Source organism: Battus philenor, unplaced genomic scaffold (assembly GCF_028537555.1).
Source record: "Battus philenor isolate CCGP_79_NKW_IND1 unplaced genomic scaffold, ilBatPhil1.0.hap1 SCAF_52, whole genome shotgun sequence".
Classification (NCBI taxonomy): Eukaryota; Metazoa; Arthropoda; class Insecta; order Lepidoptera; family Papilionidae; genus Battus; species Battus philenor.
Window position 1 is genome coordinate 1 of NW_027181718.1, and position 27,649 is coordinate 27,649.

The window sequence follows — 27,649 nt, forward strand, 5'->3', positions numbered from 1 at the left end:
GGTGTGTGTCTCAGATGAAGCCAGCGGAAGGTAATAACTAATTTATTGTATCGGATATCGGCCAACCAACGAACCACCGTAAACAACATACGCGTCTGTCTTTACGAGCTCGTGATGATGATGATGATAGTGGTGGTGGTGGTGTGTGTGTATGTGTGCAGTCATAGTAAATAAGAATGTTATGACCGTTCATCTATCGCCAAGAAACTTTTTTTTCTCTCTCACTCGGCTGAGTGCTTCATATATTGATTTTGATTGATATACGGCCCTGAAAAGGGCCTTTTAAATAAACGACGCGGTGGTCGCTTATGATGATGATATTAATAATAATAATAATAACATTGCTGATGGCGATGGTGTTGGTATCTAACCGCCGAAACCGTATAGGGTACGGCCCTGACGTTTAAGTGCGTACACGACGTCCATGGCGGTGACGGTCTTCCTCTTCGCGTGTTCGGTGTAGGTAACGGCGTCGCGGATCACGTTCTCGAGGAACACCTTCAGCACCCCTCGGGTCTCTTCGTAAATTAGACCGGAGATACGTTTCACTCCACCCCTGCGAGCGAGACGACGGATCGCGGGCTTGGTGATACCTTGGATGTTATCACGGAGAACCTTCCTGTGCCGCTTCGCACCACCCTTTCCCAGACCTTTTCCTCCCTTGCCACGGCCGGTCATTGTGTCGTCGTCGTGTCGTCAAAATAAATTCTTCTTTGCGCAACGTGCGAACGTCTTCGTGTAGAAATATGATCTGATGCCGCCGCTTAAAACGACGGTCCCTTTATACTATTTATACCGGTTGAAAGTGGAGGGGATTGCGGGGAGAGGGGAAAGGGGGCTTAGCGTTGCGCGCTGCTTTGCCATCAGAACAGAAGCATATTCAATCAATTAAAATGACAATTCATATAATAATAAACAAAAGAGAAGGAGCAACCTTTCGGTCGAATTAAAATAATATATTCTGTGTTATAATAAATAATACGAGAATTAAAATGAAAATAAGTGTTCCTTATTGCAGAGGTTAAAATTGTCCAAAAGTCCATTATTTTCTCATTCAACGAACGTACTACCACCCACCCATGCACTCTTGCGGTCGCTCCAATAGACATTTACATTAATAATACGTCAATCGATCGTTTTGTTGATGATTAACCCATCATCATTGTTATTGGGTGCGTGTTACTATAATAGTAGTAATGGTAGGTGCTGCTGGTAGGTGTAGTGATCTAGTTAATGAATGGTATGGTTTAGTTGGTTCGTTAGTTTGTTTTGGTAGTGTGTGTGTGTGTGTGTGTGTGTGTGTGTGTGTGTGTTTTTAACGTTCTCAATTATTCGATAGAAACGGGGGTCATTATTATTATTATTCGGAAATATGTGCGGCCCTTAAAAGGGCCTTTTTATTGAATTTTTATGTCTTAATAATAAACATGGTTATCATTAAGACGACCGACACACACTACTTCTTATGCGCGTTCACCGCGAATTCTACGAGCCAGCTGTATGTCTTTCGGCATAATGGTGACTCTCTTCGCGTGAATCGCGCAAAGATTCGTGTCTTCGAAGAGACCTACCAGGTAGGCTTCGCTCGCCTCCTGGAGTGCCATAACCGCGGAACTCTGGAAGCGCAGATCGGTCTTGAAGTCCTGGGCGATTTCTCGCACTAGACGTTGAAATGGCAATTTGCGAATGAGGAGTTCCGTGCTCTTCTGGTAACGACGGATCTCACGAAGGGCGACAGTTCCGGGCCTATAGCGATGAGGTTTCTTAACGCCGCCGGTGGCCGGAGCGCTCTTACGCGCCGCCTTCGTGGCTAACTGTTTCCGCGGAGCCTTACCGCCGGTGGACTTGCGAGCGGTCTGCTTGGTACGCGCCATCACGACTGCTTTATATTCTTTACTTCGTTATTCGGTAAAATAAAAAGTGCACTACGTTTGTGGCGTCGACAACACCGATCGATACGAGTTCCGAAACCGAAATGCGTATCTGAATTTTTCGTGACCGCCTTTTATACTGGTTTACGAGTTGGCTATTTATGTACTCTCTTTCTCTGTCACTCGACTCTATCTGTTTCATTCGGCTCCGTCTCTCGACATGATTCGCCCCCCCCCCCCCCCCCTCCACCAACAACAGCTTACTGACGGTTGTCTAATTACTATGTCGATTTAATTTCGTAATAAGCAAGCAAAATCTTTTAATAATAAAACATGCAGGGATAGAACGTAACTAACTCCTTCCCGTTCATCAAAATCACACACCTACTAATTATTTAAAGTATATACTATTGTAATATATATATATTAAATACGATCACGATAATAGCACGATCTGCGAGTGAAATAGTTATTTATATATATATATATATATATATATATATATGTGTGTGTGTTTATATATATATATATATATATATACACATATATATAGAAAGAATGAATTGTCGAACCTTGTAATTTATTTTATTTAATTATAATCGTGTTCAGGTATAAGCATTGCCCACCGATTTTCGAAACCATATTATATATATATTCATTCTGTCAGAGTACTCTTATTATAGAAACATTGTATCAGTATTGATAATAGAATCGTTTTATGGCCCTGAAAAGGGCCTTTGAAATTAATAAACATTTATATCTCACGGATATATGTCACGCAGCAAGCTACGGCGTTCGGTGTGGCGGCGGTGTTGCGATTGGTGGGTAGGTAGGTGGTAGGTTGGTTGGTCGGTCGGTTATCCCCTTCTTTATCGAAAGACAGAGAGAGATACGAGAAAATTAGAACCGCAATCACGATCACACGTAGCCCCCGTCACAACCACTTCCTCCGCCTCTTCACTTGGAGCTAGTGTACTTCGTGACGGCTTTAGTGCCTTCACTGACCGCGTGCTTCGCCAACTCGCCGGGAAGCAACAATCTGACGGAGGTCTGGACCTCCCTCGAGGTGATAGTCGAACGTTTGTTGTAGTGCGCGAGACGGGAAGCTTCGGCGGCGATGCGTTCGAAGATGTCGTTCACGAAAGAGTTCATAATTGACATCGCCTTGCTTGAGATTCCGGTGTCGGGATGAACCTGCTTGAGCACCTTGTAGATGTAGATAGCGTAACTCTCCTTCCTCTTATGCTTCTTCTTCTTTTTATCAGACTTTGAAATATTCTTCTGGGCCTTGCCAGACTTCTTGGCTGCCTTACCGCTCGTCTTGGGAGGCATGTTTGCAACAACACTAGCGTAGTATAGTACAGTAGTAGTCGGTAGTATGTAACCGTTTGGAACAAAAACCGTCAGAATTTTTTTCTTGGTCAACTGTTCGGTACGTGAACTAGCGAGGGTCTTAAAGAGCGAAACGCGTATGCTCGAGTTATAAACAATGGAGGGGCGGAAGGCGGGGTGGGGGAGGGGATTGGCTTGCTTGTTGGTTAGATGTGTTCCTAGAGTAAGTATGTAGTTTTTGTGTTGTGTATGTTTGTTCATGTATTAGCATCTGTACCGCATAGAAATTCTTTTATACTTCCCGATAAAGATCCCGCCGGCGGTCACAGGTTTTATTTCATTGTTCATCGATTTATATATATACATATATATGTATATATATGTATACATACATAAATGTTCCAGTTTTCAAAGTGAAATATATTGATGGTTTATTGCTTTTAAGTGGTACTACTATATACTATACACCATGTGAAGTTTGTATTACTCCATTCATACAATTTTTTTTAAATCATATATATATATATATATATATATATATATATAAACACACCGGTATTCGGCAGGCGAGAAGACTCGTACGGGCAAACAGTTGACGCTCTCTTATATAAAATAGAGACTGTATTACACACATTTGAATACGTATAGAAAATATTTGCGGCCCTGAAAAGGGCCTTTTAATTATTAATTAATCTCTCTCCACACATCATGTCCGTCGCGTGCGATGACGGAGAATCGATATGTGTATGTCTATTGGGATGATGACGACCACGACGATCATGATGATGATGATGATGAAGAAGAAGAAAATTTAAGCCTTCTTCTCTGTCTTCTTGGGCAGAAGAACGGCCTGAATATTAGGCAGTACACCGCCCTGCGCGATGGTCACTCCGGATAGAAGTTTGTTCAACTCCTCGTCGTTTCTGATGGCCAGCTGAAGATGCCTCGGAATTATTCTGGTCTTCTTGTTGTCGCGGGCCGCGTTACCGGCCAACTCGAGAACTTCAGCGGCTAGATACTCCATGACGGCCGCGAGGTAAACCGGAGCGCCCGCACCGACTCTCTCCGCGTAGTTACCCTTACGCAGCAACCTATGTATACGCCCGACCGGGAATTGAAGTCCTGCACGGTTGGAACGTGACTTCGCCTTCCCCTTTACTTTGCCTCCTTTTCCGCGTCCTGACATCTTGTATGTAGTAGTGGTTGTGTTAACAAATTAATATAACACGTCGCGTAAGTTATATATATATGTATATATATATAAAATAACAAAGATCAGAAGTGATCACTAAAAAATTGAATTTCGGTCATTCGATGTTATACGGTTCGTACGGTACGTCAGTTAGTGGGGTAGACAACGAGCGAACGTCAGTCAAAGGTGTGCGCGTTTTTGTTGTAGTATGCGAGGTTCCGTTTGACTCTCTATCCTTTCATTCGGGGTGCATCAGCTACCGCACTCACCGACGATGTAAACCTATTTTGTTCATTTAAATATGAAAACAATAATAACGTAATGTTGTATGCCAATCAGTTATAGGGTTTGTCTTGAAACCATAAGATCCACGTTATTTAGGTTACGGTGTTCAGTTGTTGATGTTTGTGTAATTTTTTTTTTTTTTTTTTTTTTTTTTATATAAATACACATTATCATTAATTACTACTTGAAGCATTGTATATATATCATCATCTTATAGTTTAAGTTAGACTTTGACGTTCACTATCGATAAAGAAACGTATTTCTCTCTTTCAATCGAAAATCGACATATTTGTTAGCCCTGAAAAGGGCTTTTTAGGGATGCGGTCGCTAGAGCGGACGCATGCATGTCATACGCGGCGAACGGAGACACACACACACTTTGTCTTTTGTGCTTGCGTTGTGTAATCACCGTTAACGCGCGCGCTATGCCTCACGCGAGTAACGCTTAAGCTTTTCATCCTCTGCTCCCCGCGAAAGATCCTTCCGCCGACCGTCCTCCACTGGTACGCTGGCGCGCTCGCATATTCGCGAACGAACCGCGTGCCGTATCATCATCACCACCGCCAACACTGCATTGCGCGCGCATAGGAATGATATGTAATGACGACGAAGCGATGGCAATTAGGTGGCGGCGGCGGCGGCGGCTCGGGCGGTTTCGGACTTATCGCGTGTCTATGTCCTCCTCTCTTTACTTCTTAGCGGCGGAAGCCTTCTTGGAGGCCGCAGCGGTCGTTTTGGATTTCGGTGCTGCGGCTTTCTTCGGTTTTGGTGCTTTGGGCTTCTTTGTTGGCGGTTTAGCGCTCTTCTTAGCTTTAGGTGCGGCGGCGTTCTTTGCCTTCGAAGCGGCTCCGCCCTGCGAACCGGCGGCGGCAGACTTCCTCGCGGCCGCGGGTTTCTTTTTAGCTGCAGCGGCCGCTTTCTTCTCCTCGGCGGTCGAGGCGGCGGCGGCTGCGGCGGATTGCTTCGCCTTGGAAGGAGACGCTGCTGCGGCTGCCTTCTTTCCTCCTTTAGCGGCGGCAGCGGGAGCTGCGCCTCTCTTCTTCTTAGCTTTCGCTGCTGCCGATCCGGCAGAAGAATCGCCTCCTCCTCTCTTACCGCCGGCGTCCTCGGAGACAGCACCGCCGCCGCGAGCACTCTTGCCCGTCGCGGGTTTCTTGGAGGCGGACGCGGATTTGGATTCCAATTTGAACGAGCCGGACGCTCCTTTGCCTTTCGTCTGAATCAGAGCACCGGACTCTACGGCGCTCTTCAGATACTTCCTGATGAACGGTGCTAGTTTTTCGGCATCGACTTCGTATTGTGCCGCGATGTATTTCTTTATCGCCTGCAGGGAGGATCCGCTTCGCTCCTTCAGTTCCTTGATCGCGCTGGTGACCATCTCGGAAGTTCTCGGATGAGTGGGCTTCGCCTTCGGTTTCTTCGCAGGAGTTGCGGGTGCCGGTGCGTCGGATGCTACAGCTGTGTCGGCCATCTTGCACAATCAATTCTTGTGAATGCGTACGGTCGTGTTAGAGAATATTTTATATATAAAAAAAAAAAACTCAAGTTCTTTTATACAACTTTGTAAATATATTACGTATCAAACTCGATATAACACTAGGCGAGTGGTATTAGAGTACAGCCGTAAGTAGTTGTATTATATTAGGTCGAGATGGCGCCACCAAGAAATGCTCCGCATCATTACCTTAAGGAGAGCCGCGGTGCCGAGAGACGTTTTCTCGTACGATCGGTTATAACTTTTCACTAGATCGTTCCGAATTAAATTAAATTTTCAACACTTCCCTCGCACGCGTATTCCTTAACGATGTCCGCGTGGTAAATATTTGAGATCGTTCACTCGGTAAACTAACTCTAGTGCGAATCGAGCGCGCGGGCGACCGGTGAACGGGGTTTATTTTGTTCGGTGTATTCGGAGCGTGCGGAGAGTCGCGTTTAAAATTGTATTATCTCCACGTAATCGAACTCTCGATAAAGTTTCGCGCGGTCCATCGAGAGTCAGTATCCAGAGGACGGACAGGAATCGAAGGTCACCCCGGTAATGCATTATTCTATGCACAACGACCGATTAAACTTCGAAGGTCGTAAAACACGAACCTCTCTCGACTCTCGCGGACCGAAGCCGCCGAGCTGCCGGTGCGACCTTTGAAAATTATTTATGAACCGAAAAATATAACAATAATCGTACTCTCGTAAGTATCTTTATAGAGAACGACCGCCCTGCGGTTGCGAAACGTTAGAATACACCCGCGCGTAAACACTGCGTCCCCGTCCACCTTCCGCGCGGAATCGAGCCAAGCGCCGCACGCGGCTCGTCTTAAGCGAGCGAAATATCCTCGCATTTTCCCTAACTTTATCTTATTATTCATATTAGATTTTAGTATCTACGTATATCTATATATTAGGTTATTATACTTTATACCCGTATTTAAAACCATCGAACACGACACCTTCATAGCGGTGTCCGTGTATGATGTGTGTGATATACGTCGTCCTCACCTATTTATCGCATCGATCGTCGTCAGTAGTAGTAGTAGTAGTAGTAGTAGTAGTACCTAACCGATTGATTAACTAACTAAGCATTCGACAGATACGAAAAGGGCAGAACCGACCGACCGACGATATGAAGAAATAATCTAGTCTAATATCATCATAATAGACTCACGCGATTTTCAACGAAAGTAACGGATGTTGTACATTTATTTTTACTTTATATACTATTGTAAACTGTATGTGAAAAACTCCACTGGGTGTGTGTCTCAGATGAAGCCAGCGGAAGGTAATAACTAATTTATTGTATCGGATATCGGCCAACCAACGAACCACCGTAAACAACATACGCGTCTGTCTTTACGAGCTCGTGATGATGATGATGATAGTGGTGGTGGTGGTGTGTGTGTATGTGTGCAGTCATAGTAAATAAGAATGTTATGACCGTTCATCTATCGCCAAGAAACTTTTTTTTCTCTCTCACTCGGCTGAGTGCTTCATATATTGATTTTGATTGATATACGGCCCTGAAAAGGGCCTTTTAAATAAACGACGCGGTGGTCGCTTATGATGATGATATTAATAATAATAATAATAACATTGCTGATGGCGATGGTGTTGGTATCTAACCGCCGAAACCGTATAGGGTACGGCCCTGACGTTTAAGTGCGTACACGACGTCCATGGCGGTGACGGTCTTCCTCTTCGCGTGTTCGGTGTAGGTAACGGCGTCGCGGATCACGTTCTCGAGGAACACCTTCAGCACCCCTCGGGTCTCTTCGTAAATTAGACCGGAGATACGTTTCACTCCACCCCTGCGAGCGAGACGACGGATCGCGGGCTTGGTGATACCTTGGATGTTATCACGGAGAACCTTCCTGTGCCGCTTCGCACCACCCTTTCCCAGACCTTTTCCTCCCTTGCCACGGCCGGTCATTGTGTCGTCGTCGTGTCGTCAAAATAAATTCTTCTTTGCGCAACGTGCGAACGTCTTCGTGTAGAAATATGATCTGATGCCGCCGCTTAAAACGACGGTCCCTTTATACTATTTATACCGGTTGAAAGTGGAGGGGATTGCGGGGAGAGGGGAAAGGGGGCTTAGCGTTGCGCGCTGCTTTGCCATCAGAACAGAAGCATATTCAATCAATTAAAATGACAATTCATATAATAATAAACAAAAGAGAAGGAGCAACCTTTCGGTCGAATTAAAATAATATATTCTGTGTTATAATAAATAATACGAGAATTAAAATGAAAATAAGTGTTCCTTATTGCAGAGGTTAAAATTGTCCAAAAGTCCATTATTTTCTCATTCAACGAACGTACTACCACCCACCCATGCACTCTTGCGGTCGCTCCAATAGACATTTACATTAATAATACGTCAATCGATCGTTTTGTTGATGATTAACCCATCATCATTGTTATTGGGTGCGTGTTACTATAATAGTAGTAATGGTAGGTGCTGCTGGTAGGTGTAGTGATCTAGTTAATGAATGGTATGGTTTAGTTGGTTCGTTAGTTTGTTTTGGTAGTGTGTGTGTGTGTGTGTGTGTGTGTGTGTGTGTGTGTTTTTAACGTTCTCAATTATTCGATAGAAACGGGGGTCATTATTATTATTATTCGGAAATATGTGCGGCCCTTAAAAGGGCCTTTTTATTGAATTTTTATGTCTTAATAATAAACATGGTTATCATTAAGACGACCGACACACACTACTTCTTATGCGCGTTCACCGCGAATTCTACGAGCCAGCTGTATGTCTTTCGGCATAATGGTGACTCTCTTCGCGTGAATCGCGCAAAGATTCGTGTCTTCGAAGAGACCTACCAGGTAGGCTTCGCTCGCCTCCTGGAGTGCCATAACCGCGGAACTCTGGAAGCGCAGATCGGTCTTGAAGTCCTGGGCGATTTCTCGCACTAGACGTTGAAATGGCAATTTGCGAATGAGGAGTTCCGTGCTCTTCTGGTAACGACGGATCTCACGAAGGGCGACAGTTCCGGGCCTATAGCGATGAGGTTTCTTAACGCCGCCGGTGGCCGGAGCGCTCTTACGCGCCGCCTTCGTGGCTAACTGTTTCCGCGGAGCCTTACCGCCGGTGGACTTGCGAGCGGTCTGCTTGGTACGCGCCATCACGACTGCTTTATATTCTTTACTTCGTTATTCGGTAAAATAAAAAGTGCACTACGTTTGTGGCGTCGACAACACCGATCGATACGAGTTCCGAAACCGAAATGCGTATCTGAATTTTTCGTGACCGCCTTTTATACTGGTTTACGAGTTGGCTATTTATGTACTCTCTTTCTCTGTCACTCGACTCTATCTGTTTCATTCGGCTCCGTCTCTCGACATGATTCGCCCCCCCCCCCCCCCCCTCCACCAACAACAGCTTACTGACGGTTGTCTAATTACTATGTCGATTTAATTTCGTAATAAGCAAGCAAAATCTTTTAATAATAAAACATGCAGGGATAGAACGTAACTAACTCCTTCCCGTTCATCAAAATCACACACCTACTAATTATTTAAAGTATATACTATTGTAATATATATATATTAAATACGATCACGATAATAGCACGATCTGCGAGTGAAATAGTTATTTATATATATATATATATATATATATATATATGTGTGTGTGTTTATATATATATATATATATATATACACATATATATAGAAAGAATGAATTGTCGAACCTTGTAATTTATTTTATTTAATTATAATCGTGTTCAGGTATAAGCATTGCCCACCGATTTTCGAAACCATATTATATATATATTCATTCTGTCAGAGTACTCTTATTATAGAAACATTGTATCAGTATTGATAATAGAATCGTTTTATGGCCCTGAAAAGGGCCTTTGAAATTAATAAACATTTATATCTCACGGATATATGTCACGCAGCAAGCTACGGCGTTCGGTGTGGCGGCGGTGTTGCGATTGGTGGGTAGGTAGGTGGTAGGTTGGTTGGTCGGTCGGTTATCCCCTTCTTTATCGAAAGACAGAGAGAGATACGAGAAAATTAGAACCGCAATCACGATCACACGTAGCCCCCGTCACAACCACTTCCTCCGCCTCTTCACTTGGAGCTAGTGTACTTCGTGACGGCTTTAGTGCCTTCACTGACCGCGTGCTTCGCCAACTCGCCGGGAAGCAACAATCTGACGGAGGTCTGGACCTCCCTCGAGGTGATAGTCGAACGTTTGTTGTAGTGCGCGAGACGGGAAGCTTCGGCGGCGATGCGTTCGAAGATGTCGTTCACGAAAGAGTTCATAATTGACATCGCCTTGCTTGAGATTCCGGTGTCGGGATGAACCTGCTTGAGCACCTTGTAGATGTAGATAGCGTAACTCTCCTTCCTCTTATGCTTCTTCTTCTTTTTATCAGACTTTGAAATATTCTTCTGGGCCTTGCCAGACTTCTTGGCTGCCTTACCGCTCGTCTTGGGAGGCATGTTTGCAACAACACTAGCGTAGTATAGTACAGTAGTAGTCGGTAGTATGTAACCGTTTGGAACAAAAACCGTCAGAATTTTTTTCTTGGTCAACTGTTCGGTACGTGAACTAGCGAGGGTCTTAAAGAGCGAAACGCGTATGCTCGAGTTATAAACAATGGAGGGGCGGAAGGCGGGGTGGGGGAGGGGATTGGCTTGCTTGTTGGTTAGATGTGTTCCTAGAGTAAGTATGTAGTTTTTGTGTTGTGTATGTTTGTTCATGTATTAGCATCTGTACCGCATAGAAATTCTTTTATACTTCCCGATAAAGATCCCGCCGGCGGTCACAGGTTTTATTTCATTGTTCATCGATTTATATATATACATATATATGTATATATATGTATACATACATAAATGTTCCAGTTTTCAAAGTGAAATATATTGATGGTTTATTGCTTTTAAGTGGTACTACTATATACTATACACCATGTGAAGTTTGTATTACTCCATTCATACAATTTTTTTTAAATCATATATATATATATATATATATATATATATATAAACACACCGGTATTCGGCAGGCGAGAAGACTCGTACGGGCAAACAGTTGACGCTCTCTTATATAAAATAGAGACTGTATTACACACATTTGAATACGTATAGAAAATATTTGCGGCCCTGAAAAGGGCCTTTTAATTATTAATTAATCTCTCTCCACACATCATGTCCGTCGCGTGCGATGACGGAGAATCGATATGTGTATGTCTATTGGGATGATGACGACCACGACGATCATGATGATGATGATGATGAAGAAGAAGAAAATTTAAGCCTTCTTCTCTGTCTTCTTGGGCAGAAGAACGGCCTGAATATTAGGCAGTACACCGCCCTGCGCGATGGTCACTCCGGATAGAAGTTTGTTCAACTCCTCGTCGTTTCTGATGGCCAGCTGAAGATGCCTCGGAATTATTCTGGTCTTCTTGTTGTCGCGGGCCGCGTTACCGGCCAACTCGAGAACTTCAGCGGCTAGATACTCCATGACGGCCGCGAGGTAAACCGGAGCGCCCGCACCGACTCTCTCCGCGTAGTTACCCTTACGCAGCAACCTATGTATACGCCCGACCGGGAATTGAAGTCCTGCACGGTTGGAACGTGACTTCGCCTTCCCCTTTACTTTGCCTCCTTTTCCGCGTCCTGACATCTTGTATGTAGTAGTGGTTGTGTTAACAAATTAATATAACACGTCGCGTAAGTTATATATATATGTATATATATATAAAATAACAAAGATCAGAAGTGATCACTAAAAAATTGAATTTCGGTCATTCGATGTTATACGGTTCGTACGGTACGTCAGTTAGTGGGGTAGACAACGAGCGAACGTCAGTCAAAGGTGTGCGCGTTTTTGTTGTAGTATGCGAGGTTCCGTTTGACTCTCTATCCTTTCATTCGGGGTGCATCAGCTACCGCACTCACCGACGATGTAAACCTATTTTGTTCATTTAAATATGAAAACAATAATAACGTAATGTTGTATGCCAATCAGTTATAGGGTTTGTCTTGAAACCATAAGATCCACGTTATTTAGGTTACGGTGTTCAGTTGTTGATGTTTGTGTAATTTTTTTTTTTTTTTTTTTTTTTTTTATATAAATACACATTATCATTAATTACTACTTGAAGCATTGTATATATATCATCATCTTATAGTTTAAGTTAGACTTTGACGTTCACTATCGATAAAGAAACGTATTTCTCTCTTTCAATCGAAAATCGACATATTTGTTAGCCCTGAAAAGGGCTTTTTAGGGATGCGGTCGCTAGAGCGGACGCATGCATGTCATACGCGGCGAACGGAGACACACACACACTTTGTCTTTTGTGCTTGCGTTGTGTAATCACCGTTAACGCGCGCGCTATGCCTCACGCGAGTAACGCTTAAGCTTTTCATCCTCTGCTCCCCGCGAAAGATCCTTCCGCCGACCGTCCTCCACTGGTACGCTGGCGCGCTCGCATATTCGCGAACGAACCGCGTGCCGTATCATCATCACCACCGCCAACACTGCATTGCGCGCGCATAGGAATGATATGTAATGACGACGAAGCGATGGCAATTAGGTGGCGGCGGCGGCGGCGGCTCGGGCGGTTTCGGACTTATCGCGTGTCTATGTCCTCCTCTCTTTACTTCTTAGCGGCGGAAGCCTTCTTGGAGGCCGCAGCGGTCGTTTTGGATTTCGGTGCTGCGGCTTTCTTCGGTTTTGGTGCTTTGGGCTTCTTTGTTGGCGGTTTAGCGCTCTTCTTAGCTTTAGGTGCGGCGGCGTTCTTTGCCTTCGAAGCGGCTCCGCCCTGCGAACCGGCGGCGGCAGACTTCCTCGCGGCCGCGGGTTTCTTTTTAGCTGCAGCGGCCGCTTTCTTCTCCTCGGCGGTCGAGGCGGCGGCGGCTGCGGCGGATTGCTTCGCCTTGGAAGGAGACGCTGCTGCGGCTGCCTTCTTTCCTCCTTTAGCGGCGGCAGCGGGAGCTGCGCCTCTCTTCTTCTTAGCTTTCGCTGCTGCCGATCCGGCAGAAGAATCGCCTCCTCCTCTCTTACCGCCGGCGTCCTCGGAGACAGCACCGCCGCCGCGAGCACTCTTGCCCGTCGCGGGTTTCTTGGAGGCGGACGCGGATTTGGATTCCAATTTGAACGAGCCGGACGCTCCTTTGCCTTTCGTCTGAATCAGAGCACCGGACTCTACGGCGCTCTTCAGATACTTCCTGATGAACGGTGCTAGTTTTTCGGCATCGACTTCGTATTGTGCCGCGATGTATTTCTTTATCGCCTGCAGGGAGGATCCGCTTCGCTCCTTCAGTTCCTTGATCGCGCTGGTGACCATCTCGGAAGTTCTCGGATGAGTGGGCTTCGCCTTCGGTTTCTTCGCAGGAGTTGCGGGTGCCGGTGCGTCGGATGCTACAGCTGTGTCGGCCATCTTGCACAATCAATTCTTGTGAATGCGTACGGTCGTGTTAGAGAATATTTTATATATAAAAAAAAAAAACTCAAGTTCTTTTATACAACTTTGTAAATATATTACGTATCAAACTCGATATAACACTAGGCGAGTGGTATTAGAGTACAGCCGTAAGTAGTTGTATTATATTAGGTCGAGATGGCGCCACCAAGAAATGCTCCGCATCATTACCTTAAGGAGAGCCGCGGTGCCGAGAGACGTTTTCTCGTACGATCGGTTATAACTTTTCACTAGATCGTTCCGAATTAAATTAAATTTTCAACACTTCCCTCGCACGCGTATTCCTTAACGATGTCCGCGTGGTAAATATTTGAGATCGTTCACTCGGTAAACTAACTCTAGTGCGAATCGAGCGCGCGGGCGACCGGTGAACGGGGTTTATTTTGTTCGGTGTATTCGGAGCGTGCGGAGAGTCGCGTTTAAAATTGTATTATCTCCACGTAATCGAACTCTCGATAAAGTTTCGCGCGGTCCATCGAGAGTCAGTATCCAGAGGACGGACAGGAATCGAAGGTCACCCCGGTAATGCATTATTCTATGCACAACGACCGATTAAACTTCGAAGGTCGTAAAACACGAACCTCTCTCGACTCTCGCGGACCGAAGCCGCCGAGCTGCCGGTGCGACCTTTGAAAATTATTTATGAACCGAAAAATATAACAATAATCGTACTCTCGTAAGTATCTTTATAGAGAACGACCGCCCTGCGGTTGCGAAACGTTAGAATACACCCGCGCGTAAACACTGCGTCCCCGTCCACCTTCCGCGCGGAATCGAGCCAAGCGCCGCACGCGGCTCGTCTTAAGCGAGCGAAATATCCTCGCATTTTCCCTAACTTTATCTTATTATTCATATTAGATTTTAGTATCTACGTATATCTATATATTAGGTTATTATACTTTATACCCGTATTTAAAACCATCGAACACGACACCTTCATAGCGGTGTCCGTGTATGATGTGTGTGATATACGTCGTCCTCACCTATTTATCGCATCGATCGTCGTCAGTAGTAGTAGTAGTAGTAGTAGTAGTAGTACCTAACCGATTGATTAACTAACTAAGCATTCGACAGATACGAAAAGGGCAGAACCGACCGACCGACGATATGAAGAAATAATCTAGTCTAATATCATCATAATAGACTCACGCGATTTTCAACGAAAGTAACGGATGTTGTACATTTATTTTTACTTTATATACTATTGTAAACTGTATGTGAAAAACTCCACTGGGTGTGTGTCTCAGATGAAGCCAGCGGAAGGTAATAACTAATTTATTGTATCGGATATCGGCCAACCAACGAACCACCGTAAACAACATACGCGTCTGTCTTTACGAGCTCGTGATGATGATGATGATAGTGGTGGTGGTGGTGTGTGTGTATGTGTGCAGTCATAGTAAATAAGAATGTTATGACCGTTCATCTATCGCCAAGAAACTTTTTTTTCTCTCTCACTCGGCTGAGTGCTTCATATATTGATTTTGATTGATATACGGCCCTGAAAAGGGCCTTTTAAATAAACGACGCGGTGGTCGCTTATGATGATGATATTAATAATAATAATAATAACATTGCTGATGGCGATGGTGTTGGTATCTAACCGCCGAAACCGTATAGGGTACGGCCCTGACGTTTAAGTGCGTACACGACGTCCATGGCGGTGACGGTCTTCCTCTTCGCGTGTTCGGTGTAGGTAACGGCGTCGCGGATCACGTTCTCGAGGAACACCTTCAGCACCCCTCGGGTCTCTTCGTAAATTAGACCGGAGATACGTTTCACTCCACCCCTGCGAGCGAGACGACGGATCGCGGGCTTGGTGATACCTTGGATGTTATCACGGAGAACCTTCCTGTGCCGCTTCGCACCACCCTTTCCCAGACCTTTTCCTCCCTTGCCACGGCCGGTCATTGTGTCGTCGTCGTGTCGTCAAAATAAATTCTTCTTTGCGCAACGTGCGAACGTCTTCGTGTAGAAATATGATCTGATGCCGCCGCTTAAAACGACGGTCCCTTTATACTATTTATACCGGTTGAAAGTGGAGGGGATTGCGGGGAGAGGGGAAAGGGGGCTTAGCGTTGCGCGCTGCTTTGCCATCAGAACAGAAGCATATTCAATCAATTAAAATGACAATTCATATAATAATAAACAAAAGAGAAGGAGCAACCTTTCGGTCGAATTAAAATAATATATTCTGTGTTATAATAAATAATACGAGAATTAAAATGAAAATAAGTGTTCCTTATTGCAGAGGTTAAAATTGTCCAAAAGTCCATTATTTTCTCATTCAACGAACGTACTACCACCCACCCATGCACTCTTGCGGTCGCTCCAATAGACATTTACATTAATAATACGTCAATCGATCGTTTTGTTGATGATTAACCCATCATCATTGTTATTGGGTGCGTGTTACTATAATAGTAGTAATGGTAGGTGCTGCTGGTAGGTGTAGTGATCTAGTTAATGAATGGTATGGTTTAGTTGGTTCGTTAGTTTGTTTTGGTAGTGTGTGTGTGTGTGTGTGTGTGTGTGTGTGTGTGTGTTTTTAACGTTCTCAATTATTCGATAGAAACGGGGGTCATTATTATTATTATTCGGAAATATGTGCGGCCCTTAAAAGGGCCTTTTTATTGAATTTTTATGTCTTAATAATAAACATGGTTATCATTAAGACGACCGACACACACTACTTCTTATGCGCGTTCACCGCGAATTCTACGAGCCAGCTGTATGTCTTTCGGCATAATGGTGACTCTCTTCGCGTGAATCGCGCAAAGATTCGTGTCTTCGAAGAGACCTACCAGGTAGGCTTCGCTCGCCTCCTGGAGTGCCATAACCGCGGAACTCTGGAAGCGCAGATCGGTCTTGAAGTCCTGGGCGATTTCTCGCACTAGACGTTGAAATGGCAATTTGCGAATGAGGAGTTCCGTGCTCTTCTGGTAACGACGGATCTCACGAAGGGCGACAGTTCCGGGCCTATAGCGATGAGGTTTCTTAACGCCGCCGGTGGCCGGAGCGCTCTTACGCGCCGCCTTCGTGGCTAACTGTTTCCGCGGAGCCTTACCGCCGGTGGACTTGCGAGCGGTCTGCTTGGTACGCGCCATCACGACTGCTTTATATTCTTTACTTCGTTATTCGGTAAAATAAAAAGTGCACTACGTTTGTGGCGTCGACAACACCGATCGATACGAGTTCCGAAACCGAAATGCGTATCTGAATTTTTCGTGACCGCCTTTTATACTGGTTTACGAGTTGGCTATTTATGTACTCTCTTTCTCTGTCACTCGACTCTATCTGTTTCATTCGGCTCCGTCTCTCGACATGATTCGCCCCCCCCCCCCCCCCCTCCACCAACAACAGCTTACTGACGGTTGTCTAATTACTATGTCGATTTAATTTCGTAATAAGCAAGCAAAATCTTTTAATAATAAAACATGCAGGGATAGAACGTAACTAACTCCTTCCCGTTCATCAAAATCACACACCTACTAATTATTTAAAGTATATACTATTGTAATATATATATATTAAATACGATCACGATAATAGCACGATCTGCGAGTGAAATAGTTATTTATATATATATATATATATATATATATATATGTGTGTGTGTTTATATATATATATATATATATATACACATATATATAGAAAGAATGAATTGTCGAACCTTGTAATTTATTTTATTTAATTATAATCGTGTTCAGGTATAAGCATTGCCCACCGATTTTCGAAACCATATTATATATATATTCATTCTGTCAGAGTACTCTTATTATAGAAACATTGTATCAGTATTGATAATAGAATCGTTTTATGGCCCTGAAAAGGGCCTTTGAAATTAATAAACATTTATATCTCACGGATATATGTCACGCAGCAAGCTACGGCGTTCGGTGTGGCGGCGGTGTTGCGATTGGTGGGTAGGTAGGTGGTAGGTTGGTTGGTCGGTCGGTTATCCCCTTCTTTATCGAAAGACAGAGAGAGATACGAGAAAATTAGAACCGCAATCACGATCACACGTAGCCCCCGTCACAACCACTTCCTCCGCCTCTTCACTTGGAGCTAGTGTACTTCGTGACGGCTTTAGTGCCTTCACTGACCGCGTGCTTCGCCAACTCGCCGGGAAGCAACAATCTGACGGAGGTCTGGACCTCCCTCGAGGTGATAGTCGAACGTTTGTTGTAGTGCGCGAGACGGGAAGCTTCGGCGGCGATGCGTTCGAAGATGTCGTTCACGAAAGAGTTCATAATTGACATCGCCTTGCTTGAGATTCCGGTGTCGGGATGAACCTGCTTGAGCACCTTGTAGATGTAGATAGCGTAACTCTCCTTCCTCTTATGCTTCTTCTTCTTTTTATCAGACTTTGAAATATTCTTCTGGGCCTTGCCAGACTTCTTGGCTGCCTTACCGCTCGTCTTGGGAGGCATGTTTGCAACAACACTAGCGTAGTATAGTACAGTAGTAGTCGGTAGTATGTAACCGTTTGGAACAAAAACTGACTGACTGGTTTCTGATGATGATGATGTTGTTAGCCTTGCGGGCTTTCACAACTTCGTCGGACTCAGGGCTCGCGGGTCGAAGACCCGCGAGCTAATATTTATATACTATCCTACTGCTGACTCTCGGCGCGTGTGTGCGCTGCAAGAGACTAGCTAGAGTTGCTGTGGCTTTCCTCCTTCGATGTTGGTGTTGGAGTCGGCGTCGGCTTTATCGGAGTTTTCGTCTTCATGTCTTCTGTGTTGATGATGATGATGTTGTCTTCGTTTTCTTCTTCGATGTTTTCTTCTCGCTACTGTCTCTTGGCAGTAGCTATTCGGTGCGCCCTCTTCGTCGGGCGTGTCCTGGCCATCTTGGATGTGGTCTACTTGGTGGTGGCCCCCTCTGATGTTTTCAGGGGGCGTTTTTTAATGCCTTTCGGGGTCGGAGCGTCCTCGTCCGGCACTGCGTGGCGTGGCCTACGCTTTGTTGTCGTTGCGTGTGTGTCTGGTATGTAGTTGGCCGCTTGGACCACCAGACTGTTCGGATGATGTATGGCGTCATGGAAGTATCTCCTTGACGCCTCTCCAAAGTATTCTCTGATTGTGGGGAGGTCTAAGTCGCTGTGGAGGTCGACGTCCCTCTGGTATGGTGCCGCACCGGTTGCTTTCCGGATGAAGCGGTTTTGAATTACCTGCAGGCGATTCAATTTCAGCTCGCTGACATGAGCGAAGACTACGCTTGCGTAGGACAGTATAGGTCTTACGCAGGCTTTATAAATGTGAATTTTGTGCTTCAGCGAGAGTTTGCTGGAGGCACAGAGTAGAGGGTGGAGTTTACCCAATACGAAGGCTGCTTTGTTCCTCACGGTTTTGATGTGAGGTGAGAAGTTTAGTCGGGAGTCTAGGGTGACTCCTAGATACTTGACCGATGCTTTCCATGGGATTGGACGGTCGAAGAGGGTGATGTTGCCTAGTTTCCTTCTCTCAGGTACTGGCTTGAGTCTGCGCATCGGCTTTCTTTCGAATTTCCGGCCGAAGAGGACGGCTTCGCTTTTGTCCGGATTGATGTTGATTCTCCACTTCCGGAACCATTCGCCTAGGCGGTTGGCCGCGGTTTGGAGTCTGATCGTGATTCGGCCCTGATGCTTGTCTGTGTAGAACAGGGCCGTGTCGTCGGCGAACATAGCTAGTCCGACCTGGGGGTCTTTTGGTATGTCGCTGGTGTACAGCGAGAATAGGAGCGGTGAGAGGCAGGAGCCTTGTGGTACTCCTGCCAGGAGCGGTCTTTTGGAGGACCGGGCTCCTTCCACACGATATCTGAACGTGCGGTTCTTCAAGAAGGCTTGTATGGTGAGCACAAGCCTGTCGGGCACCTTGAGTTGATAGAGCTTATATATTAAGCCCTCGTGCCAGACTTTGTCGAACGCTTTCTCGACATCGAAGAAAAGTGCGCCGGTGAGGACGGGCTTTTTTGATCTTCCTTGACCTGACAGTATGTGTTCTGTCAGTCTGTGTACTTGGTGTACACATGAATGCTTCGGTCTGAACCCGAACTGTTCGTCCGGGATGAGGTTTTGACCGAATGCGAATTTCTTCAATCTTGATAGGATTATTCTCTCGTACACTTTTCCCATGGTGCAGAGGAGGCTTATGGGGCGGTAGCTGCTTGGCAGCTCTCGGGGCTTGGCTGGCTTGGGGATGCCGATGACGACCGCTTCTTTCCACTCGTCGGGGAAGGTGCAGCTGGCTAGCAGGACATTGAAAATACCTGCAAGCAGAGTTAGTAGCTGCCCGGGCAAGGCTCGGAGCACCCTATTGGTGATGCCGTCCGGCCCGGGTGCCTTATTAGGTTTGAGATCTGTTATGATCTCGGCGACTTCCTTTTCTGTCACTTCCGGTAATGCATCTCCCTCTGGGGGGAGTGCGGTTCTCCTACTTACTTCTGTGTTTACCAGATGTAAGTGAATAGGGTCGGTATAGTGCGTAGATGGTGTGCACTGGTTTTCTAGACTGTCGGCTAAACATTCGGCCTTTTCTGAGTCCTCGAAGGCGAGATCGGCATTGTTTGTCCTAACTAAGGGAGGGATGGTTGCGCAGTTGTCCATCTTCAGGCTTCTGGCCAGCCGCCAGAAAGCGTACTGCGACGGTTCCAGGTCCTGAAGCAGCGCATCCCACCTATCATGTCTAAAGTCTGAGACGCGCGCTTTCACTTGCCTTTGTAGGCGGCGCAGTCGCTGTTTGTTAACCTGAGAAGGATGTTTGTCATGCTGCCTCATAACGGCATTCTTTTCCCTAATCAGCCTCCGAATGGAGCCTGGGAGAGCCCCGAGTCGGTGTTCCGATTCGGGTATCGCCCTTGTGGCTTCTTCGATTGCTGATGAGAGGTGAGCTGTTAAGGATTTGATCGCTCGGCATGCTATGTCGGGCGTATCAATTACGTCTGGAATCTCATCCAGGTACTGGGATTTCGTGGCCTCGAGTTTGACCCCGAGGCTACGCCAGTTGACGACGGTTTTGGTGAGAGGGACCTCACCGCCGGACCGGCCCAGCTTCATGACTACTGGTCGGTGGTCAGATGTAAGATCTTGTACCACCTTTATAGCTGCTACTTCTAATGTTATGTTTTTAAGCAGCGCTATGTCTAATGTTGACGGCCGATGGGTGACTGAAGGTGAGTACCTCGTCGGCTTATTTGGAGCAACTATGTCATAGTTAAGTGTCCCCGCTAGCTTGAAGAGCACCTTACCGTTCTGATTTTGGCCTGATGCGTTCCAGGAGGTGTGTTTACTGTTGAGGTCACCTGCCAGAAGCACTGCTGGACCTAGATTCATAATGGATTCCAGGTCCGATTCTAATATTGGTTTCTTGCATTGTTGGTATGCAGACACAATTACTAGGGACTGATGGCCCGTCATTGCCACCTTGCAGATGGTGGCTTCTAAGTTGTCTAAAGGGGGGGGTGTGATAGGCACACAGTGGAGTTTTCTTTTGTAATAGATCAGGGTGCCGCCTAATGGTCCGGTCAGCCTGTCCTGTCTAACTATTTCATAATTGGCTATCTTGGGGTCGCGAGTTGCTGGTTTAAGAAATGTTTCTTGAATGAGCATGATGTCTACATCGTGCTCCCTAAGAAACAAGCCGATCTCGTCCCTCTGAGACTGGAGTCCGGCCGCGTTAAAGTACGCGACAGTAAGTGTTTTAGGTTTAGTCCTTTGTGTATTTGTACTACCCATTGTGGTTAGTTCTTGTGTTTAGTGCTCTGCTTTGAGAGCCCTGATTGTTGCGGCGTGTCTGATCGCCACCTCCATCCTTTCTTTCCACCCGCTAGCGGCGTGGAGGTCATTTGATAGCGCTAGGACGCTATCGATATCAATACGGTCCAAAAATCCCGTAAGGGACTCTAGTCCCGCACCTAAATCTGTCATACCTGCCCTGGGGGTGGGTTTTCTTGCTGCTGGTGCTGGTGGTTGCGGCCTTGCGGCCGCCGCAGCTCGAGCTGACTGGGTTCCCGGCAGGGGTTTGGCCCATGCCGAGACTAGTGGAGCCGGTGCCGGGCGCAGCGGCGCTGGCGGTGGCTGGGTGGCGGTTGTGGTACCGCGTGGTTCCGGGCGGGGGCGGTGCTGGTAGCGCTGATTGCGCTTTGCACCCCCGCGGTGCCTGCGCGGAGCTTTGGAGCTTCCGCGATAGTTCGCGGGATGTCCTTCAGCCTTACACAGGCAGCAGGTTGGTGGGTCGGCCGAGTTGGCCGGTCTATCGCACTTAATTGTGCTGTGATCTCCATCACATTTAACGCATCGGGGGCGGGCGTAACAGTTACGCGCCGAATGTCCGTATAGTTGGCAGTTGTGGCACTGCCCTACCTGTCCTTTCCTATGCGGGGTTTCTATTTTAATGCCGCTGAGCTGGCACAACGTTTTTACGTTGTACACTTTTTTGCCCTCCGGGGAGAGCTCAATTGAAGCCATCAACAAGGGGATGGGTTGTTTTGTCCTAGAGTTGGACATCCTGTAGACACTCCTCGCCGGAATGCCTTGTGCCTTAAGGTCTTCGAAGGCCAGGCCTGCGTCAACCTCAAGAGGGATGCCTCTGATGACAACCCTTAGCTGTTTGTCCTCCGGGAGAGCATAGGTGTGAAACCCTATGTTCTGTGCCCTGAGGTGCTTTGTAAGTTTACGGTAGTCGTCTACCGTACCTATGTTGATAATGATACCCTGCTGGGTATTTTTTGCCTTAAGGCAAGAAATTTTATTTCTGGCTATCCATTTGGATAGCTCATCCCATTTGCCCTTCTCCTGAAGGATAATGGGCGGAGGGGGTTTGGGACCCCTGGGTGCCTGTGGTTCGATTTCTTGCGGAGCCTTGCGCTCCGTCTGGGCCACTTTCTTAGGCGGCGATGCGCCTGGGGATGGGAGGACCGAGGTGTCCTCGGTTTCGCTTTTCTTGAGCGCACGTTTGCGCTTTTTAGTAACGAGGGTGAAGCCCTCGTCACCTGTCGAGTTAGCGTGTTGTTCGACCTCCATGTCGGAGCCGCTGGACTCTGACTCTGAGGTCGTTTCGGATCTCCCGTAGGAGGTGGAGGGCCGGCCCTGCGGGGTCGGACGGGTCTCTGGCCTGTGTGCGGCCTTTGGGTTTTTTCCCGGCACTGCTGTGCCGTCGTCGGTTTCGCTTCCTAGGAAGCGTTTATGCTTCGCTATGAAGCCTTCCCATAGTTTGGGGTGAGATTCCTGGAGGAAGAGGACTAGGTGCCTCCCTAGTTCCTCCATCTTGGTGCTGTTGGATGGTTGCGTCAGTTAGTTACTCCCCGCCTAGCGGCAGGGAGAGAGAGTCTTTCCTCCCTCGGTAGCCTGCTCGCTTGCGCGGCAGCCACCAACGGGAGGTAAGGGCGTCGAATTGGTCTCCCAAGGGAGACGAAATAAATGGTGTACTTACCCCACTGGAACCCAGCGGCGTTTTCCACCTCAGCGTGGCACGTGCACACTCACTCACTCGGGCGCTCTGAGCGCACCGTCGGCTGCGCGCACTTGCACTAGACACGACCGCCCGGCGGGCTGTCGCGTCGAACACTGATTTACACAACTACTCGTCGGTAACTTTGGCGGGCAGCATGGGCTGCCGGGGACTGCACTATAGGAGCGCACGTCCGTCCGCGTCGACTACCTGCGAGCGAGCTTGGAACAAAAACCGTCAGAATTTTTTTTTCTTGGTCAACTGTTCGGTACGTGAACTAGCGAGGGTCTTAAAGAGCGAAACGCGTATGCTCGAGTTATAAACAATGGAGGGGCGGAAGGCGGGGTGGGGGAGGGGATTGGCTTGCTTGTTGGTTAGATGTGTTCCTAGAGTAAGTATGTAGTTTTTGTGTTGTGTATGTTTGTTCATGTATTAGCATCTGTACCGCATAGAAATTCTTTTATACTTCCCGATAAAGATCCCGCCGGCGGTCACAGGTTTTATTTCATTGTTCATCGATTTATATATATACATATATATGTATATATATGTATACATACATAAATGTTCCAGTTTTCAAAGTGAAATATATTGATGGTTTATTGCTTTTAAGTGGTACTACTATATACTATACACCATGTGAAGTTTGTATTACTCCATTCATACAATTTTTTTTAAATCATATATATATATATATATATATATATATATATAAACACACCGGTATTCGGCAGGCGAGAAGACTCGTACGGGCAAACAGTTGACGCTCTCTTATATAAAATAGAGACTGTATTACACACATTTGAATACGTATAGAAAATATTTGCGGCCCTGAAAAGGGCCTTTTAATTATTAATTAATCTCTCTCCACACATCATGTCCGTCGCGTGCGATGACGGAGAATCGATATGTGTATGTCTATTGGGATGATGACGACCACGACGATCATGATGATGATGATGATGAAGAAGAAGAAAATTTAAGCCTTCTTCTCTGTCTTCTTGGGCAGAAGAACGGCCTGAATATTAGGCAGTACACCGCCCTGCGCGATGGTCACTCCGGATAGAAGTTTGTTCAACTCCTCGTCGTTTCTGATGGCCAGCTGAAGATGCCTCGGAATTATTCTGGTCTTCTTGTTGTCGCGGGCCGCGTTACCGGCCAACTCGAGAACTTCAGCGGCTAGATACTCCATGACGGCCGCGAGGTAAACCGGAGCGCCCGCACCGACTCTCTCCGCGTAGTTACCCTTACGCAGCAACCTATGTATACGCCCGACCGGGAATTGAAGTCCTGCACGGTTGGAACGTGACTTCGCCTTCCCCTTTACTTTGCCTCCTTTTCCGCGTCCTGACATCTTGTATGTAGTAGTGGTTGTGTTAACAAATTAATATAACACGTCGCGTAAGTTATATATATATGTATATATATATAAAATAACAAAGATCAGAAGTGATCACTAAAAAATTGAATTTCGGTCATTCGATGTTATACGGTTCGTACGGTACGTCAGTTAGTGGGGTAGACAACGAGCGAACGTCAGTCAAAGGTGTGCGCGTTTTTGTTGTAGTATGCGAGGTTCCGTTTGACTCTCTATCCTTTCATTCGGGGTGCATCAGCTACCGCACTCACCGACGATGTAAACCTATTTTGTTCATTTAAATATGAAAACAATAATAACGTAATGTTGTATGCCAATCAGTTATAGGGTTTGTCTTGAAACCATAAGATCCACGTTATTTAGGTTACGGTGTTCAGTTGTTGATGTTTGTGTAATTTTTTTTTTTTTTTTTTTTTTTTTTATATAAATACACATTATCATTAATTACTACTTGAAGCATTGTATATATATCATCATCTTATAGTTTAAGTTAGACTTTGACGTTCACTATCGATAAAGAAACGTATTTCTCTCTTTCAATCGAAAATCGACATATTTGTTAGCCCTGAAAAGGGCTTTTTAGGGATGCGGTCGCTAGAGCGGACGCATGCATGTCATACGCGGCGAACGGAGACACACACACACTTTGTCTTTTGTGCTTGCGTTGTGTAATCACCGTTAACGCGCGCGCTATGCCTCACGCGAGTAACGCTTAAGCTTTTCATCCTCTGCTCCCCGCGAAAGATCCTTCCGCCGACCGTCCTCCACTGGTACGCTGGCGCGCTCGCATATTCGCGAACGAACCGCGTGCCGTATCATCATCACCACCGCCAACACTGCATTGCGCGCGCATAGGAATGATATGTAATGACGACGAAGCGATGGCAATTAGGTGGCGGCGGCGGCGGCGGCTCGGGCGGTTTCGGACTTATCGCGTGTCTATGTCCTCCTCTCTTTACTTCTTAGCGGCGGAAGCCTTCTTGGAGGCCGCAGCGGTCGTTTTGGATTTCGGTGCTGCGGCTTTCTTCGGTTTTGGTGCTTTGGGCTTCTTTGTTGGCGGTTTAGCGCTCTTCTTAGCTTTAGGTGCGGCGGCGTTCTTTGCCTTCGAAGCGGCTCCGCCCTGCGAACCGGCGGCGGCAGACTTCCTCGCGGCCGCGGGTTTCTTTTTAGCTGCAGCGGCCGCTTTCTTCTCCTCGGCGGTCGAGGCGGCGGCGGCTGCGGCGGATTGCTTCGCCTTGGAAGGAGACGCTGCTGCGGCTGCCTTCTTTCCTCCTTTAGCGGCGGCAGCGGGAGCTGCGCCTCTCTTCTTCTTAGCTTTCGCTGCTGCCGATCCGGCAGAAGAATCGCCTCCTCCTCTCTTACCGCCGGCGTCCTCGGAGACAGCACCGCCGCCGCGAGCACTCTTGCCCGTCGCGGGTTTCTTGGAGGCGGACGCGGATTTGGATTCCAATTTGAACGAGCCGGACGCTCCTTTGCCTTTCGTCTGAATCAGAGCACCGGACTCTACGGCGCTCTTCAGATACTTCCTGATGAACGGTGCTAGTTTTTCGGCATCGACTTCGTATTGTGCCGCGATGTATTTCTTTATCGCCTGCAGGGAGGATCCGCTTCGCTCCTTCAGTTCCTTGATCGCGCTGGTGACCATCTCGGAAGTTCTCGGATGAGTGGGCTTCGCCTTCGGTTTCTTCGCAGGAGTTGCGGGTGCCGGTGCGTCGGATGCTACAGCTGTGTCGGCCATCTTGCACAATCAATTCTTGTGAATGCGTACGGTCGTGTTAGAGAATATTTTATATATAAAAAAAAAAAACTCAAGTTCTTTTATACAACTTTGTAAATATATTACGTATCAAACTCGATATAACACTAGGCGAGTGGTATTAGAGTACAGCCGTAAGTAGTTGTATTATATTAGGTCGAGATGGCGCCACCAAGAAATGCTCCGCATCATTACCTTAAGGAGAGCCGCGGTGCCGAGAGACGTTTTCTCGTACGATCGGTTATAACTTTTCACTAGATCGTTCCGAATTAAATTAAATTTTCAACACTTCCCTCGCACGCGTATTCCTTAACGATGTCCGCGTGGTAAATATTTGAGATCGTTCACTCGGTAAACTAACTCTAGTGCGAATCGAGCGCGCGGGCGACCGGTGAACGGGGTTTATTTTGTTCGGTGTATTCGGAGCGTGCGGAGAGTCGCGTTTAAAATTGTATTATCTCCACGTAATCGAACTCTCGATAAAGTTTCGCGCGGTCCATCGAGAGTCAGTATCCAGAGGACGGACAGGAATCGAAGGTCACCCCGGTAATGCATTATTCTATGCACAACGACCGATTAAACTTCGAAGGTCGTAAAACACGAACCTCTCTCGACTCTCGCGGACCGAAGCCGCCGAGCTGCCGGTGCGACCTTTGAAAATTATTTATGAACCGAAAAATATAACAATAATCGTACTCTCGTAAGTATCTTTATAGAGAACGACCGCCCTGCGGTTGCGAAACGTTAGAATACACCCGCGCGTAAACACTGCGTCCCCGTCCACCTTCCGCGCGGAATCGAGCCAAGCGCCGCACGCGGCTCGTCTTAAGCGAGCGAAATATCCTCGCATTTTCCCTAACTTTATCTTATTATTCATATTAGATTTTAGTATCTACGTATATCTATATATTAGGTTATTATACTTTATACCCGTATTTAAAACCATCGAACACGACACCTTCATAGCGGTGTCCGTGTATGATGTGTGTGATATACGTCGTCCTCACCTATTTATCGCATCGATCGTCGTCAGTAGTAGTAGTAGTAGTAGTAGTAGTAGTACCTAACCGATTGATTAACTAACTAAGCATTCGACAGATACGAAAAGGGCAGAACCGACCGACCGACGATATGAAGAAATAATCTAGTCTAATATCATCATAATAGACTCACGCGATTTTCAACGAAAGTAACGGATGTTGTACATTTATTTTTACTTTATATACTATTGTAAACTGTATGTGAAAAACTCCACTGGGTGTGTGTCTCAGATGAAGCCAGCGGAAGGTAATAACTAATTTATTGTATCGGATATCGGCCAACCAACGAACCACCGTAAACAACATACGCGTCTGTCTTTACGAGCTCGTGATGATGATGATGATAGTGGTGGTGGTGGTGTGTGTGTATGTGTGCAGTCATAGTAAATAAGAATGTTATGACCGTTCATCTATCGCCAAGA

General features: G+C 46.5%; 15 protein-coding genes across 15 annotated transcripts; all 15 read right to left on the reverse strand.

Moving 5' to 3' along the window:
• Positions 1–255: 255 nt before the first annotated feature.
• On the reverse strand, positions 256–785 carry LOC137930010 (histone H4). Its single transcript, XM_068773150.1, has one exon. The coding sequence runs from the start codon at positions 676–678 to the stop codon at positions 367–369; it is 312 nt and encodes a 103-aa protein (XP_068629251.1). The 5' UTR covers positions 679–785; the 3' UTR covers positions 256–366.
• Positions 786–1,295: 510 nt separating this feature from the next.
• On the reverse strand, positions 1,296–2,102 carry LOC137930009 (histone H3). Its single transcript, XM_068773149.1, has one exon. It carries the CDS (start codon positions 1,872–1,874, stop codon positions 1,464–1,466), a length of 411 nt encoding a protein of 136 aa, XP_068629250.1. The 5' UTR covers positions 1,875–2,102; the 3' UTR covers positions 1,296–1,463.
• A 483-nt stretch (positions 2,103–2,585) lies between these two features.
• On the reverse strand, positions 2,586–3,274 carry LOC137930020 (histone H2B). The gene has a single exon (XM_068773161.1). The coding sequence runs from the start codon at positions 3,201–3,203 to the stop codon at positions 2,829–2,831; it is 375 nt and encodes a 124-aa protein (XP_068629262.1). The 5' UTR covers positions 3,204–3,274; the 3' UTR covers positions 2,586–2,828.
• Positions 3,275–3,857: 583 nt separating this feature from the next.
• Positions 3,858–4,743, reverse strand: LOC137930021 (histone H2A). The gene has a single exon (XM_068773162.1). It carries the CDS (start codon positions 4,387–4,389, stop codon positions 4,015–4,017), a length of 375 nt encoding a protein of 124 aa, XP_068629263.1. The 5' UTR covers positions 4,390–4,743; the 3' UTR covers positions 3,858–4,014.
• Positions 4,744–4,968: 225 nt separating this feature from the next.
• LOC137930034 (histone H1-like) lies at positions 4,969–7,579 on the reverse strand. Its single transcript, XM_068773176.1, has one exon. It carries the CDS (start codon positions 6,149–6,151, stop codon positions 5,369–5,371), a length of 783 nt encoding a protein of 260 aa, XP_068629277.1. The 5' UTR covers positions 6,152–7,579; the 3' UTR covers positions 4,969–5,368.
• A 102-nt stretch (positions 7,580–7,681) lies between these two features.
• On the reverse strand, positions 7,682–8,210 carry LOC137930036 (histone H4). The gene has a single exon (XM_068773178.1). The coding sequence runs from the start codon at positions 8,102–8,104 to the stop codon at positions 7,793–7,795; it is 312 nt and encodes a 103-aa protein (XP_068629279.1). The 5' UTR covers positions 8,105–8,210; the 3' UTR covers positions 7,682–7,792.
• A 511-nt stretch (positions 8,211–8,721) lies between these two features.
• On the reverse strand, positions 8,722–9,528 carry LOC137930035 (histone H3). Its single transcript, XM_068773177.1, has one exon. The coding sequence runs from the start codon at positions 9,298–9,300 to the stop codon at positions 8,890–8,892; it is 411 nt and encodes a 136-aa protein (XP_068629278.1). The 5' UTR covers positions 9,301–9,528; the 3' UTR covers positions 8,722–8,889.
• Positions 9,529–10,011: 483 nt separating this feature from the next.
• LOC137930022 (histone H2B) lies at positions 10,012–10,700 on the reverse strand. Its single transcript, XM_068773163.1, has one exon. The coding sequence runs from the start codon at positions 10,627–10,629 to the stop codon at positions 10,255–10,257; it is 375 nt and encodes a 124-aa protein (XP_068629264.1). The 5' UTR covers positions 10,630–10,700; the 3' UTR covers positions 10,012–10,254.
• A 583-nt stretch (positions 10,701–11,283) lies between these two features.
• Positions 11,284–12,169, reverse strand: LOC137930023 (histone H2A). Its single transcript, XM_068773164.1, has one exon. It carries the CDS (start codon positions 11,813–11,815, stop codon positions 11,441–11,443), a length of 375 nt encoding a protein of 124 aa, XP_068629265.1. The 5' UTR covers positions 11,816–12,169; the 3' UTR covers positions 11,284–11,440.
• Positions 12,170–12,394: 225 nt separating this feature from the next.
• On the reverse strand, positions 12,395–15,005 carry LOC137930040 (histone H1-like). The gene has a single exon (XM_068773182.1). It carries the CDS (start codon positions 13,575–13,577, stop codon positions 12,795–12,797), a length of 783 nt encoding a protein of 260 aa, XP_068629283.1. The 5' UTR covers positions 13,578–15,005; the 3' UTR covers positions 12,395–12,794.
• A 102-nt stretch (positions 15,006–15,107) lies between these two features.
• LOC137930043 (histone H4) lies at positions 15,108–15,636 on the reverse strand. Its single transcript, XM_068773184.1, has one exon. The coding sequence runs from the start codon at positions 15,528–15,530 to the stop codon at positions 15,219–15,221; it is 312 nt and encodes a 103-aa protein (XP_068629285.1). The 5' UTR covers positions 15,531–15,636; the 3' UTR covers positions 15,108–15,218.
• Positions 15,637–16,147: 511 nt separating this feature from the next.
• On the reverse strand, positions 16,148–16,954 carry LOC137930042 (histone H3). The gene has a single exon (XM_068773183.1). The coding sequence runs from the start codon at positions 16,724–16,726 to the stop codon at positions 16,316–16,318; it is 411 nt and encodes a 136-aa protein (XP_068629284.1). The 5' UTR covers positions 16,727–16,954; the 3' UTR covers positions 16,148–16,315.
• Positions 16,955–17,437: 483 nt separating this feature from the next.
• On the reverse strand, positions 17,438–18,107 carry LOC137930027 (histone H2B). Its single transcript, XM_068773169.1, has one exon. It carries the CDS (start codon positions 18,053–18,055, stop codon positions 17,681–17,683), a length of 375 nt encoding a protein of 124 aa, XP_068629270.1. The 5' UTR covers positions 18,056–18,107; the 3' UTR covers positions 17,438–17,680.
• A 5,768-nt stretch (positions 18,108–23,875) lies between these two features.
• LOC137930024 (histone H2A) lies at positions 23,876–24,761 on the reverse strand. The gene has a single exon (XM_068773166.1). The coding sequence runs from the start codon at positions 24,405–24,407 to the stop codon at positions 24,033–24,035; it is 375 nt and encodes a 124-aa protein (XP_068629267.1). The 5' UTR covers positions 24,408–24,761; the 3' UTR covers positions 23,876–24,032.
• A 225-nt stretch (positions 24,762–24,986) lies between these two features.
• LOC137930044 (histone H1-like) lies at positions 24,987–27,597 on the reverse strand. The gene has a single exon (XM_068773185.1). The coding sequence runs from the start codon at positions 26,167–26,169 to the stop codon at positions 25,387–25,389; it is 783 nt and encodes a 260-aa protein (XP_068629286.1). The 5' UTR covers positions 26,170–27,597; the 3' UTR covers positions 24,987–25,386.
• Positions 27,598–27,649: the final 52 nt, after the last annotated feature.